General features: G+C 35.3%; 2 protein-coding genes and 1 long non-coding RNA gene across 3 annotated transcripts; 1 reads left to right on the top strand and 2 right to left on the bottom strand.

The window, feature by feature from the left end:
• Window positions 1–329: 329 nt before the first annotated feature.
• Window positions 330–1,649, top strand: LOC104103485 (expansin-A23-like). Its single transcript, XM_009611397.4, has 2 exons — window positions 330–439; window positions 871–1,649. Exons 1-2 carry the CDS (start codon window positions 436–438, stop codon window positions 1,491–1,493), a joined length of 627 nt encoding a protein of 208 aa, XP_009609692.2. The 5' UTR covers window positions 330–435; the 3' UTR covers window positions 1,494–1,649.
• A 275-nt stretch (window positions 1,650–1,924) lies between these two features.
• LOC138907197 (UDP-glycosyltransferase 83A1-like) lies at window positions 1,925–4,441 on the bottom strand. Its single transcript, XM_070197566.1, has 2 exons — window positions 3,259–4,441; window positions 1,925–2,914 (listed from the first exon to the last, which is right to left on the bottom strand). The coding sequence occupies exons 1-2, from the start codon at window positions 3,746–3,748 to the stop codon at window positions 2,040–2,042; spliced, it is 1,365 nt and encodes a 454-aa protein (XP_070053667.1). The 5' UTR covers window positions 3,749–4,441; the 3' UTR covers window positions 1,925–2,039.
• Window positions 4,442–6,773: 2,332 nt separating this feature from the next.
• LOC104096180 (uncharacterized) lies at window positions 6,774–9,112 on the bottom strand. The gene is made up of 2 exons (XR_686260.4): window positions 8,511–9,112; window positions 6,774–7,590 (listed from the first exon to the last, which is right to left on the bottom strand). It is a non-coding gene; the product is annotated as an uncharacterized lncRNA (long non-coding RNA).
• Between the last annotated feature and the right edge of the window lie 4,317 nt (window positions 9,113–13,429).

The raw sequence follows: 13,429 nt of genomic DNA, 5'->3' as shown, positions 1-13,429 counted from the left end.
ACAAATTACGGAGGACTTGTCATACAAGGAAATTCCAGTTGCCATCTTAGACCGACAAATTCGCAAGCTACGAAATAAGGAGGTAGCCTCCGTGAAGGTTTTATGGAGAAGCAATAATGTGAAAGAGATGACATGGGAAGCGGAGGAAGAAATGAAGTATAAATACCCCCATCTATTTCAAACTGAAGATATGGCTCGAGATGGGATGCTACAACACAACTCTATTCAGGCTAGTAGGTCATCAGATAAGCTCTTATTTTCGGACTTTCAGTATTTATGATTTACGACTCTTTGAGGTAAAGTGTTGTTATTTATAGACATTGGCCATGTGTGGCATGCATAGTAGAAACTAAACAGGTAGAAGGAGCTTTGAATGGCGATGGATGGGGAAATGCCCGTGCTACATTTTATGGAGACCAAACGGGTGGCGAAACTATGCGTAAGTTATACTTGTACTATACTTATATTACAATAATTACACTAAAAATATTAGTTAGTATAGTTATAAAAGCCAAATGATTTCCAATCCATGAGATGGATGGCATGATGAACGCCAATTTCATAATTATAATTTTCTTTTCTTCTTCGAAATGAAATAAATTTTCCATCTAAATAGAAATCGAGAAACACGAGTGAAGCTTGACAATTGATAAAACGTCTTTATTAATGATAGGCTAGTGGTTTTGGTTACACACGAGTATGTAAGATTACTATCGACTCGTCTGAATGTCAAAGTTAAAAGAAAGAAATAGAAAAATATGATATTATATTAAAGGAATGTTGTCATGTATGTGTAAAAAATATTTGCAACTTTATAAGTTTGATTTGTTCACGACATAGATATTAACAAATATTTGGATAATATTGCAGAGGGAGCTTGTGGCTATGGAAATTTATTCCAGCAAGGATATGGCTTGGAAACAGCAGCACTAAGCACAGCACTTTTTCACAATGGGGCAACCTGTGGAGCTTGCTTTGAAATAATGTGTGTAAATGCTCCTCAATGGTGCAATGCAGGGGTAAAAATTACAATAACAGCCACCAATTTCTGCCCTCCAAATTACACAAAAACTGTAGATGTTTGGTGCAATCCTCCACAAGAACACTTTGATTTGTCAGAGCCAATGTTCTTAAAAATAGCCAAATATAAAGCAGGGGTTGTCCCTGTAGTTTATAGGAGAGTCAAGTGCCACAAAAAAGGAGGGATCAAGTTTGAGATCAAAGGAAATCCTAATTGGATTCTTGTTCTTGTTTACAATGTGGGAGGTGTTGGAGATGTTGCCAATATCAAAATCAAAGGATCTAAAACTGGTTGGATTCCTATGTCGCGAAATTGGGGCCAAAATTGGCAGACTTCTGCACAATTGGTAGGACAGAGCTTGTCTTTCCAAGTACAAACTAGTGATGGCCAATGGGTTCAATCTGATAATGTTGTTCCTGCTAACTGGCAATTTGGTCAGAATTTTGAAGCGACCAATAATTTTAACTCGTGATGTATTGTGGAAAATGATTCCTTTTGAATCAATAGAGGGTTTATCGATATTTTTCTAAATTTCTGCCTCATTCTCTATAGCTTTTAGTGTAATAGATTTATTTATGACCGCAAGAGCTAGAGTAAGAAACAAAATGAACACAATACCTCGATTTAACCCATCTATCCACATAAATACTCCCTCGGTTTATTTTTACTTATCCATTTTGGACTTTTTACGTCCCTTAAGAAATATATATTATGTATTTTACCATATAATCTCTAATAATGATAGCATTTCAAAGTCTTGGGAAATAATTTTGGAAATGAGTAATTAATATAAGGGTAAAATAATTTTTTTTTTTTTATCTTTCTCTTGATTTATTAAAATGGACAAGTAAAAGTAAAAATATATTTTTAATATATCGGACAAGTAAAAGTGAACAGAGAGAGTAATAAATTAACTTGTATTTATAGAGAGAGTCTACCCATAACACGCCAATAATCAATTTCGCTTTACTTATCCACAAACATTATTTTATTAAATTAATAATCAAGCCTTATATGTTCATTGCTTCATTAGTGATACAAGGAATTCCAAGTTTTTGGTGCTAGATCCTCCTATACTTATGCTGTTTCTAGCCATTTCCTTCAACTTAAGTGAGTTTGCTCTTATGCTGTCATCTGATAACAAATCCTCCACTTTTCTCTTAATTTCATATCCGGAAATGATCCCTTTCTCATCTGCATTCAACAATAAGCCTATTTCCCAACCATCAGAAATACAAGTCTGTGTATACAATTGATCTCCAAAATAAGGCCAACATAGAAAAGGTACTCCCATACTTACACTCTCCATTGTGGAATTCCAACCACAATGAGTCACAAAACAGGCAATTGAAGGGTGAGCCAACACCATTTCTTGAGGTGCCCACTCGACAATCTTCCCGCGCTTAGCCACTCTCTCTGAGAAATCACTCGAGTACAGAGCAAATGAACCATTTCCCAGGCCTGACCAAGCCACCCATAAGAATGGTCGATTCATAAGCTCGAGGCCTAATGCCAATTCTTCAACCTGTTGTTGGCTGAATCTTGAAGTGCTGCCAAAGGCTACATAAATAACTGATTTTGGAGCTTGTTTGTCTAGCCAGGTTAAGCAACTTGAATCTTCTGAATAAAGGCTTCCAGCAGACTGCCCATTGGCAAGTAAAGGACCAACAGGAAAAATATTGGTAGTCAAAATTGAAGCTGAAGGGGCAAGGTCAGTGAACCAGTTGCAAATAATCCAGTCCGAATTTATCATCCATTCAAAAATTTCTTTAATTGATACAAACATTATTTTTTGTTTATCCGCGCCCTGCGGATGGTACCACGTAAATTCAGCAGTGCTCATGGCTGGTAAATTTGGCACAACTTGAATATTCTCATTCTTTAATGGAGTTCCTGCAAGAGTTACAATCTTCCCAAGATTAGATTCATAAGTGCCTCAGCCTACGTTTGTCATGGCACTACGTTTAGAGCCGAGTCCAAAATTTAAACTTAGATGACTTCAACCTTTATATTCTCACCACTAATTTGCAATTACGAGTCCAGATTTTAATATATATATATATATATATATATATATTTATGTTCCGTATAAAAAATGTTTTGATTCAGTCGATCATACATTGCTTCAGTTTAAATTGTTACTTCTCAAATCTCTTTTGTTATGCTTATGTCCATGGGCAGACGAGCAATACTAACAATAAAAAGTTTAGGATTATATATAAGGGACATTAGCTTACCATCAGTGTCAATGACTTTTGCTTCAATAAGCTTAGATATATTGAGCCCCAAGGCCAAGCATCCTGGTGTAGAACAGAGATAAACAGCAGTCTTGATCCCCATTTTCTTAGGAATTTCCAGCAGAAATCCTAATGGTGAATCAAGTATAACACTAGTAACCTTGTCACTGGCCTTGTTGAGCAAGTCCTCCAAATGAGCAGGCATAACTTTCCTAATACTCTCAGACAATATTTGTAAATCTTTCCTATCATTCTCGGGATCAAGTCCATCTGGAACTGAGACTAAACGAATCATTCCTTCCCCAGAATCTGGAATTTCATGGGACAGAGTCGCGGACGAGAACTCTGTACTCACAAATGAGACCTTCACCCCATACTCGGCTATACGATGTGAAAGTTTGATGAGGGGCGCTGCGTGGCCTTGTAAGGGACAAGTCATTACCAAAACATGGCCATGACTGCCAGAAACTTTACAGCCATCGGCGTCCATTGACAATTTCTAACTTCTAAGTACCACCTCTGCGATAAATTTGTTTGATTTTATACACTTTGTATGAGATGACGACTTAGACTCGTACACAGCCATGGTTTGTTATAACAGAAAGAGCGCACATATTTCTTTCCCGAGTATATAGCTGATTTAACTCACTTAATATACCTTGGTCAGTTACCTTACACTTATCCTTCCTGAATCTATAGCTGATTGCCTCTTTCAATGAACTACTTCACGGGTCTTTTGATAGCAACCCAACCCATTCGTCAGACTCCAATTAAAAGTCCCAATTTTCCCCATATTTCTCTCTTTCATTACAAAATTCTTAGGGGCCCATTGATTTTGATGCTTTAAGGAACAACACTAAATTACACCAACAAATAAACGATTCAACTGTAAATAGCCCAGATTAACACTACAATGAGTAAAAGTACAACACGTTTAATCAGGAACAGAGCAATTCCTTTGCTTGGTGTAAAAAATTGCAAGAATTTCAAATACAGTTGTAGAATATGCAATGCACATATCGATTTACCAGGCAGAAGCAACTTCGCTGTAAAAATCTCGGTCGACGATCTTTGAGTTACCCGTATTTGTCGAATGGAATTTATTCCATGAGATGCGGAGGATTTTTAGGGAGGTAAATTTGGGAAAGTTGCCTACGAAGCTAATTAAGAGCCCTTTTGGATTATTAGCGGGTTAAAAATAGCTCAAAAGCACTTACAGCCGAAATTGATAAATACATTTTTTATCAAAATGTACTGATAAGTGACCGTACTCTATCGAATAATAATATAGCAAGATGTCCAACGCATAGAAATTGGTTAATTTATTCTATATATATTTTTTGTTTTAATTACTATTTATAATAATCAGAAAGAGTTGAGTTGTGAGTTAATTAACTAAAAATGCGTAAATAAAGCAATGGAAAAATATTTTTTTTTGTTTCACAAATATAAAAAGATGTTGGGATACTGACTTCACTTAATATTTCTATAATATAGTAAATATATTTATTCTTTAATTTTTATTTCTCTCAAATGTATAAATGTCTCTCACGATTACACTTATATATTATTACTTAAGTTGAACAATTAGTTGCACTCCTTTCGGTTATACAAATTAATTATCAAAATAGTAATATTAAAGAACCAGAAATAAAGGCTTGAACTGAAACATGCTCTTTTTAGTAAGTCCATTTCGGTTACCCTACTCATTATAATAGATTACTACAGTATTTGCCTCTCTCGATAACAAATAAATATAGAATTAATTATAACATAATATAGATAGATATCACTACATAAATATGAACATCTATCAATAAAGCAGATAAACATAAAATAGAATTTAGCTCAAGCATATGAAATTATAGAATAATATCTATTATTATATAGAAATATTAAGATGTGTCATTCTCCCAACACAAGAAAAGTTAATTCATATTGGAGTTAATACCGACAACGGAAATATTCTTGCCCATTAAATAAGAGAATACAAAGAAATATTCAAGAAGAATATTTTTTCTTATTTAATTAAAAATAGGAATTAGAGTAATTTTCGACACTATTTTATTCGAAACTAGAGACGAAGCCAATATAATGGCTAAAAGATGAAAAAGAAGAGAAACTAAAGAAGAAAGAGAAAGGAAATAGCGGTATGCTTAAAATTTGATTTCGATGGTACACTTCTAACTTCTAAGCTTTCTTTCTCTGCCCCCTTGATTTCACGATTGATGCCTCTTTTTATAGGCAAACCATGACAAAATTTTCAATAAACTTCTAAATATGACCTTGTTATGCTTGGTTATGAGCTTCGGTTGTAGGTTAGTTATGTTGTAGTCGGTTGTGAGTAGATTGTTCTTTGTCATGGTAAATCACATTTATACAATGTCTTTCTTTAGCACTGTATTTCACTCTGCTTTAGCTTGTCCGTTTTTCTGCTTTTTCCTCTATAATCTTCTTGCTCTCGGGCCAATTCTTTTTTAACCTTTCCTACATGATTTAGACAAAAGTAGGGAAGAAATATGATAGTTTTTTGTGTTTTTACAAAGAAACTAAATGTTTAAAATCAAGTAAAATACACTTATCGAATTCTCCCACATTTGAACTTTTACTCGTTCTCGAGGAAATATTTATATATATATATATATATATATATATATATATATATATTCACACATTCACAACTTTGCAAATATTGATGATTCCACTTGAAATTTCAAATCATTTTGAACTTTGTGAAACTTGCTTTGTTTATATCTTCACTTTTACTCTACAAGTATCACCGTTAGACATCTTTGAGTTTTAGAAAAAACAAGAATACTAAATCAGTTATTTACAATAAATCATAGGCTTGTCTTTCTTGTCAATCGCGACAAGAGTGGGTTGCTCTAGTGGTGAGCACCCTCCACTTCCAACCAATAGGTTGTGAGTTCGAGTCACCCCAAGAGCAAGATGGGGAGTTCTTGGAGGGAGGAAGCCGAGGGTCTATCGGAAACAGCCTCTCTACCCTAGGGTAGGGGTAAGATCTGCGTACACACTGCCCTCCCCAATTTAGAATCTTTTAGGACTTTTATTAGCTTATAATGTTAATCTATGGGCTGATAGGATACAAGAAATTTTTTTAAAGTGACTTTTTCTTTTTCTTTTCTTTTTGGTGGCTTGATTTTCAAACATAGATGACTTTGTTCAAGACTTACAGTCAAAGTAGATGCCTTGATTTTCTTTAAACAATCAAAGCTGCGTCACAGCAGAAAACTTACATTAGCAAAAATGGAGGCATAAAGTTAGAAGTCTTCATTGTTCTATGAACCTAAAATATTCAAGATATGTTGCCAAGAAATGAGCAAAAGTTATTCATGTGCAAATTATTCTGAAAATTCTCTCGCTTCACTCTTTTTTTTTTCAAATTAAACAAAAGTGTACTAAAATAACATAATAATAATTTTCTTTTTTAAGGCAAAGTACTAAAATAACGCAAAGACAAGAAAATAAGCCATTTTTGTTGTAAATGTGCAGAGTACCAAAATAACTTACATTAAAATTTCATTCAAGGTTTCATTACAACCAACAAGTTAGACTATGTACAAGCTATTTCCATAGCTATCAAAATGATGTTACCTGTTGCAACCTTCTTCTTCATACTAACATGAAAACATAAACCAACAGGTCAACTTCTAGCTGCCTCTCATGGCTAGTACAACAAAATTTTAGTACTTATTGCTATAACACCAAACTATCAACCTTAGATCTGCCATTTCATGGCCTATTTACACACAAAAAAAACTTCACCTATCAGCATGTCAAAGTACTCCATTCTATCATCCAACAAAAAAGCATTAAAGAAAGTTTTTTTTTCTTTCTAAAGTTATGTTGAAAAAAACTTTCTTCTTCCCGTGAACAAAATCACAAACATCCACCAACCAATTTCTCCAAACAAGTAAAGTGGAACCAGTCAACAACCCCAAAATTATTATAGAGAAAAGATCACTAGAAAATTACCATCTCCCACACCTAAACTGTTCATTCTCCTGAATGAACAAAGCTTAGTTCTTAATTTTCATGACCATTACCTTGAAAGAGATCAAGTTATGTACTGACATCAAAGTCATTTACTTGTTGAATATGAACCGACGAACCGTCAGTAGTAGCTACTCCATGGTTAGCTTCCAGATTAGAAAAAACAGAGAGGCTGACTGCTAAATGCCACCGGACCTGGTGTAGATCAACTTCCCCTGTTTAAATCCATCATTGTTGTGGGAAGTGGTGTTGGTACAAATACAGATGGTCCCTGATAGAAATTTGCACCTGCAACATTAAAGCTACCACCACCTGGAGCTGTAAAATGAGGCAAAAAACTAGGAATATCAGAACTTTTCATAATGTTAGCAATATTGCACATCACAGTTGCTATTGTGTAGATTATGGGAGAGGTATATGCAAATTGATTTTGCAAAGTTTGGCATATGAGATTTTGAGTATTTCTAGCTTATGTTAATTCTTTCATGATATGTTCAACATGTGCTGACAATACTGCTTCACACACTGCTTTTTCACTTCTGAAAATCTCCCAACTGTTCATCAATTCAGTCTGCCTTCCTAACAATTCTTGCATACTAGCCAGAATATCGGGGACGGGGATAGTTGGGGTGGTTCCAACTTCTGAATTAAGAGGTTGTGCTGGCTCATTCTCTGCTTGGTCTCCATTGCCAACAAGCCTTTGTTCCTGTTCAATTTGGGTTGGACCAGTAGGAGGCCTCAAACTATGGAGAAGGTCGTTACCGATAAAGCATGAATTTTCAGTCTTTGGTAAACCACTCAAATCCACATCAACAAAGAAACCAAACGAGTGATAGTTGAAGGAAAATACAAGCATTCACAATCCGGCTTGATCCGACAATTAACCATAGCATCGCTAACCAATCTCCCCACATTCACAGGCAATTCATGCATAATCGCATGTATCAAAAGAACTCTTTCTATATTGTAGTTCGAGGTATTCAAATATGGGATCACGCCAGAACTGACGAATCTACCCCAAGCTCTTGCTAATTCAATCATACATGAACAATTAATACTCAAAGGGCGTTCAGCAGTTCCCGAGTAAACTTTAAAGCCATTAGGACACAACTCGCCCAACACATGTCTTACAAAATCTACATCCCGATCATCCATAAATTTCTTGGTTTCACTATCATCAATGTTTCTCAAGTTAAAAATATCATTTATAAATTCAGCATCAAAGTGAATGATTTTACCTCTCACTGTTGAAGTACGACTTACTGGATTAAGATTGCTGTAGAAGTCCAGAACTATGTCTCGATTGTAATCTCCTGGGCACTGAACAAAAGACCTCCAACCAAAAGCAGCAACAATTTGTAAGATTTATTGTGCCTTTAAACCATTAGAAGGGAAAAGCATCATCTCATATTCTTCAACCACTGTTCGATTTGCCGCTCTAAGTCTCCATGATGCCGGGTCAAGGATTTCCCTTCTAGAGTTATTGAAACTATTTGAAAGAGTTAATTGTGCAAGATTCTTTTCAAGTGAAAATCAAGTGTCTAACCAGATGGGTGTATTTGGAAAATTGAACAGAGAAGAAACAAAAGGGTCCAAAGATAGTGAAAGTAGTTGAAGATAAGAAAAAGAGAAGAAATATTTTTTATTTTATTTTATTAGGTGATAGTCATGGCTAAGAAATAACAGAGAAGGGTGGTGGATACTGTACAATGGTGGTTGGGGCTGAAGCAAGAGAAACGAAGGGGGTTTTTCATTGTTGGGAACGCTGTTTGGTTTTGAGAGAGATAAATGTGAGGTGAAAATAATTTTGTACACCTATTATTTATTTACAATCTCTTACTTTTTAGATTTTTTTACCAATCCACCGTAACAAGATTAGTTTGTTGTTTTGATAAGTTTCACTTTTCTTCTTTTTTTCATTAAAGCTTGATTTTTGAACAAATTTTTATCTTTTTTTTTTTACTTTTTTTTAAAAACTATGTAATAACAACTTGCTGAAAGTTACATAAACATAAAAAAATAGAAACTTCTTTTATTTACTTAGTAAATTAAAATAATAACCAACATACATGAAGAAAATCTTTTTTTTATCTTTACTTTGTGACTAATACTTACATTACAATTATTATACAGTATATATACATTATATTTTTAATTAATTTTTTTTATTTAGATATAAAAGTACTTGTATATATATTGTTAATAAATTACAAAAATTAAGAAGACCAATAAGAGAATAGTTCTGAGTTTAATGGCGTCAACTCGACTTATTATATATGTTGAAACCTGTTTGTCAAATGTTCTGGTGACATAAGGCTTCAAACGATGGCCGTTCACTTTGAATTTATTTTTCCCATTCATGTGTTGTATTTCAATGGCACCATAATGGGTTACTTCAGTTATAACGTACGGTCCTGTCCAGCGTGACTTGAACTTTCCTGGAAATAATCTCAACCGACTATTGTATAACATAAAACTATCTCCAACTTTAAAGATTTTATGGCGAATGTGCTTGTCATGCCATTTTTTTGTCTTTTCTTTATACAATTTAGCATTTTCATATGCTGTAAGTCTAAACTCTTCCAACTCATCAAGCTGCAATAGACGATTTTTTTCTGCATCTGGCAAGTTTAAATTTAATAATTTTATAGCCCAATATGCTTTATGTTTTAACTCTACAGGTAAATGACAAGATTTTCCAAAAATTAGTCTATAAGGAGATGCCTATCGAAATTTTGAAAGCAGTTCTGTAAGCCCACAAAGCGTCATCTAATTTTAGAGACAAGTTTTTTCGGAAAGAGCCAACTGTTTTTTCTAAATTTCTTTTTAATTCTCTGTTGAGTACTTCTACTTGTCCGCTTGTTTGAGCATGATATGAAGTTCCTGTTTTATGAGTAACTACATACCTTGACAACAAACTAGCAAATTGTCTATTTATAAAATGAGTTCCTTGATCACTTATGATAACTCGTGGAGTTTCAAATCTAAAAAAGATATTTTTCTTGAGAATATAACAAACAACTCGAGCATCATTATTTTTAGTAGCAATTGCTTCTACCCATTTTGAGACATAATCAATAGCTACTAAAATATATTCGCAATCACTTGAAGGAGGAAAATGACTTATGAAGTCAATGCACCAAACATCAAATATTTCACACACAACGATAGAGTTAAGAGGTATCTCATCCCTTTTTGAAATGTTGCCGGTTCTTTGACATTTGTCACAAACGGCAACAAAATTTCTTGCATCTTTGAACAAAGTATGCCAGAGATAACCAACTTCAAGTACTTTAGCTGACGTCCTTCTTCCTCCGTAGTGTCCTCCTACAGCTCCATCATGGCAATAACTTAAAATATTATTCATTTATGTCTCAGGTATATCTCCTGATTATGTCATCTGCACAAAATTTAAACAAATAAGGATCTTCCCAGTAATAATGTCTTGCCTCTTTTTTAAGCTTTTTTCTTTGATCATAAAAAAAATCTTTTGGAATCCACCCTCCCGCTAAATAATTGGCAATATCAACAAACCAAGGAGATCTATTGACAACCTTTGCGACTGAAAAGATATGCTCATCAGAAAATTCCTCTTGGATATCTAGTATTTCAGTAGGAGGATTCTCTAAACGTGATAAATGATCAACTACCTAATTTTTTGAACCTTTTCTATATTTTATTTCAAAATTAAATTCTTGCAAAAGGAGTATCCATCTTAGCAATCTAGGTCTAGCGTCTTTCTTTGCTAATAGATACTTTAAGGTTACATGATCAGTGAACACTGTAATCTTCATTCCTATAAAATAAGAATAAAATTTGTCAAACGCAAATACTACTGCCAATAACTCCTTCTCGGTTGTTGCATAATTCACTTGAGATTCATTGATGGTTCTGTTAGCATAGTATATGGGTCTAAAGATCTTATTTTTCTTTTATCCCAATATCGCTCCTACTGCTATATCACTTGCATCATTTATGGCAGGCTATAATCTTGTATTTTAGTCGCTTATTTCACTCTAATTTACTGTACTTTAATTGAGTTGGTGTAACGACCCGGTCGATCGTTTTGAGTATTATAATCCCGTTTTCTCATTTACTTCTCAATTTATGCTTTACAATTATTTTATGACTTATCGGGTTAATTGGTTCGGGGCCGGTGAGGTTTTAGAATGAATTGGAACACTTAGTTCCAAGGTTTAAAGCTTAAGTTAAAATAGTGATCGGATATCGACTTATATGTAAACGACCCCGGAATAGAATTTTGATGATTTCAATAACTCCGTATGGTGATTTTGGACTAAGGAGCATGTTCGGAAAATTATTTGGAAGTCCGTAGTGGAATTAGGCTTGAAATGGCGAAAGTTGAATTTTTGGGAAGTTTGAACGGGGGGTTGACTTTTTGATATCGGGGTCGAAATCCCGTTCTGAAAACTTTAGTAGGTCCGTTATACCATTTATGACTTGTGTGTAAAATTTGAGGTTAATCGGACTTGATTTGGTAGGTTCCGGCGTCGTTTGTGGAAACTTGAAATTTCAAAGTTCATTAGGCTTGAATTGGGGTATGATTCGTGGTTTTAGCGTTGTTTGAGGTGATTTGAGGGTTCAACTAAGTTTGTATGATATTTTTGGACTTGTTGGTATGTTTGGTTGAGGTCCCGGGGGCCTCGGGTGAGTTTCGGATGGTTAACGGATCAAATTCGGACTTAAAACCAATGCTGGAATTTTTGCTTCTGGTATTTTCGCACCTGCGGAGGTTTAATCGCAGGTGCGAAGCCGCATGTTCGCACCAGCCATCGCAGAAGCGGAGCGAGCCTCGCAAATGCGAGCCCGCAGAAGCGGCTCCTAGCTCCCAGAAGCGGTTCCAGTGGAGGCTTGGCGAAACCGCAGAAGCGGTTGAATTCTCGCACCTGCGAGACCGCAGAAGCGGCTAAGTGAGTCGCAGGTGCGGAACCCCTGGACAGTATACATTTCGAAGGGGTTCCGAGTTTTGCCATTTTTGGACCTTCAAGCACGATTTTTGGGACGATTTTCAGAGAGAATTCAAGGAAAACTTGAGGTAAGTCACTTGTGATTATTTCTACTCCATAATATTGAATTATCATCGAATAATCCGACTAGATTATATGTTTTTGAGGTCTAAATCGGGGATTTGAACTTAGGGATTTAGAAATAAGATTTGATGATTTGGAGGTCGAGTTGATGTCGGATTTTGGTAAAATTGGTATGGTTAGACTCGTAGTTGAATGAGCTTTCAGATTTTGTAACTTTTGCAGGGTTTTGAGACGTGGGTCCAGCGGGCGATTTTTGAGCTAAATTTCGGATTTTGTTGAAAAATTAATATTTTCTTATGGAATTAATTTCAATAAATTTTATTGACTGAATCGAATTAATTGTGGCTTGATTCGAGGTATTTGGAGGCCAATTCACGAGGCAAAGGCATAGCGGAGTAAAGAATTACACGGTTTGAGGTAAGTAACACTTCTAAACTTGGTTCTGAGGGTACGAATCCTCGAAATTTGTTATGATATAAATTGTTTGGAGGTGACACACACGCTAGGTGACGAGCATGTAGACGTGCACTATAGAAATTGTGTCTTGAATAAATCCTGTGCAGTTGTAAAATTAATGAATCATGTTATTATTTGACCGTGTTCCACGTGTGAGAGAAATTGAGCCGAGGCTCTTATTAAATATCGTGTTTAGGCTATGTGCCAATATTTTTGACCCATAGGGTCGTGTTGCTGTTGAATTAATTATTTTAAAATTATACATTTCATACTCAGTCATAGTCGTCCATTGTGAGGATATTTATGGGATCAAGCTGCGCGTTGTAGCATGACATATTGGCTTTATATATGTTATCATTAAATGGATCGGGGCTGCCCGCCTGCAGCAGGCCAGAATGGCTTTATACATTATTATTATTGGATCGGGGCTGCCCGCCTGCAACAGGCCTTATAGGCTTTACTATTTTATGGATCGGGGATGCTCGCCTGCAGCAGGCCTTATAGGCTTTATTATTATACGGATCGGGATTGTCCGCCTGCAGTAGGCCATAAAGGCTTTATATCACGCTTGGGCTGAAGGAGCCCCTCCGGAGTCTGTACACATCCCCAGTGAGCGTAGATGATTATATATATTCGGGATGGGTTTCCTA

Source organism: Nicotiana tomentosiformis, chromosome 3, assembly GCF_000390325.3.
Source record: "Nicotiana tomentosiformis chromosome 3, ASM39032v3, whole genome shotgun sequence".
Taxonomy (NCBI): Eukaryota; Viridiplantae; Streptophyta; class Magnoliopsida; order Solanales; family Solanaceae; genus Nicotiana; species Nicotiana tomentosiformis.
Note: the sequence above shows the minus strand (reverse complement) of the source record. Positions and strands in the feature narration are given on the sequence as shown.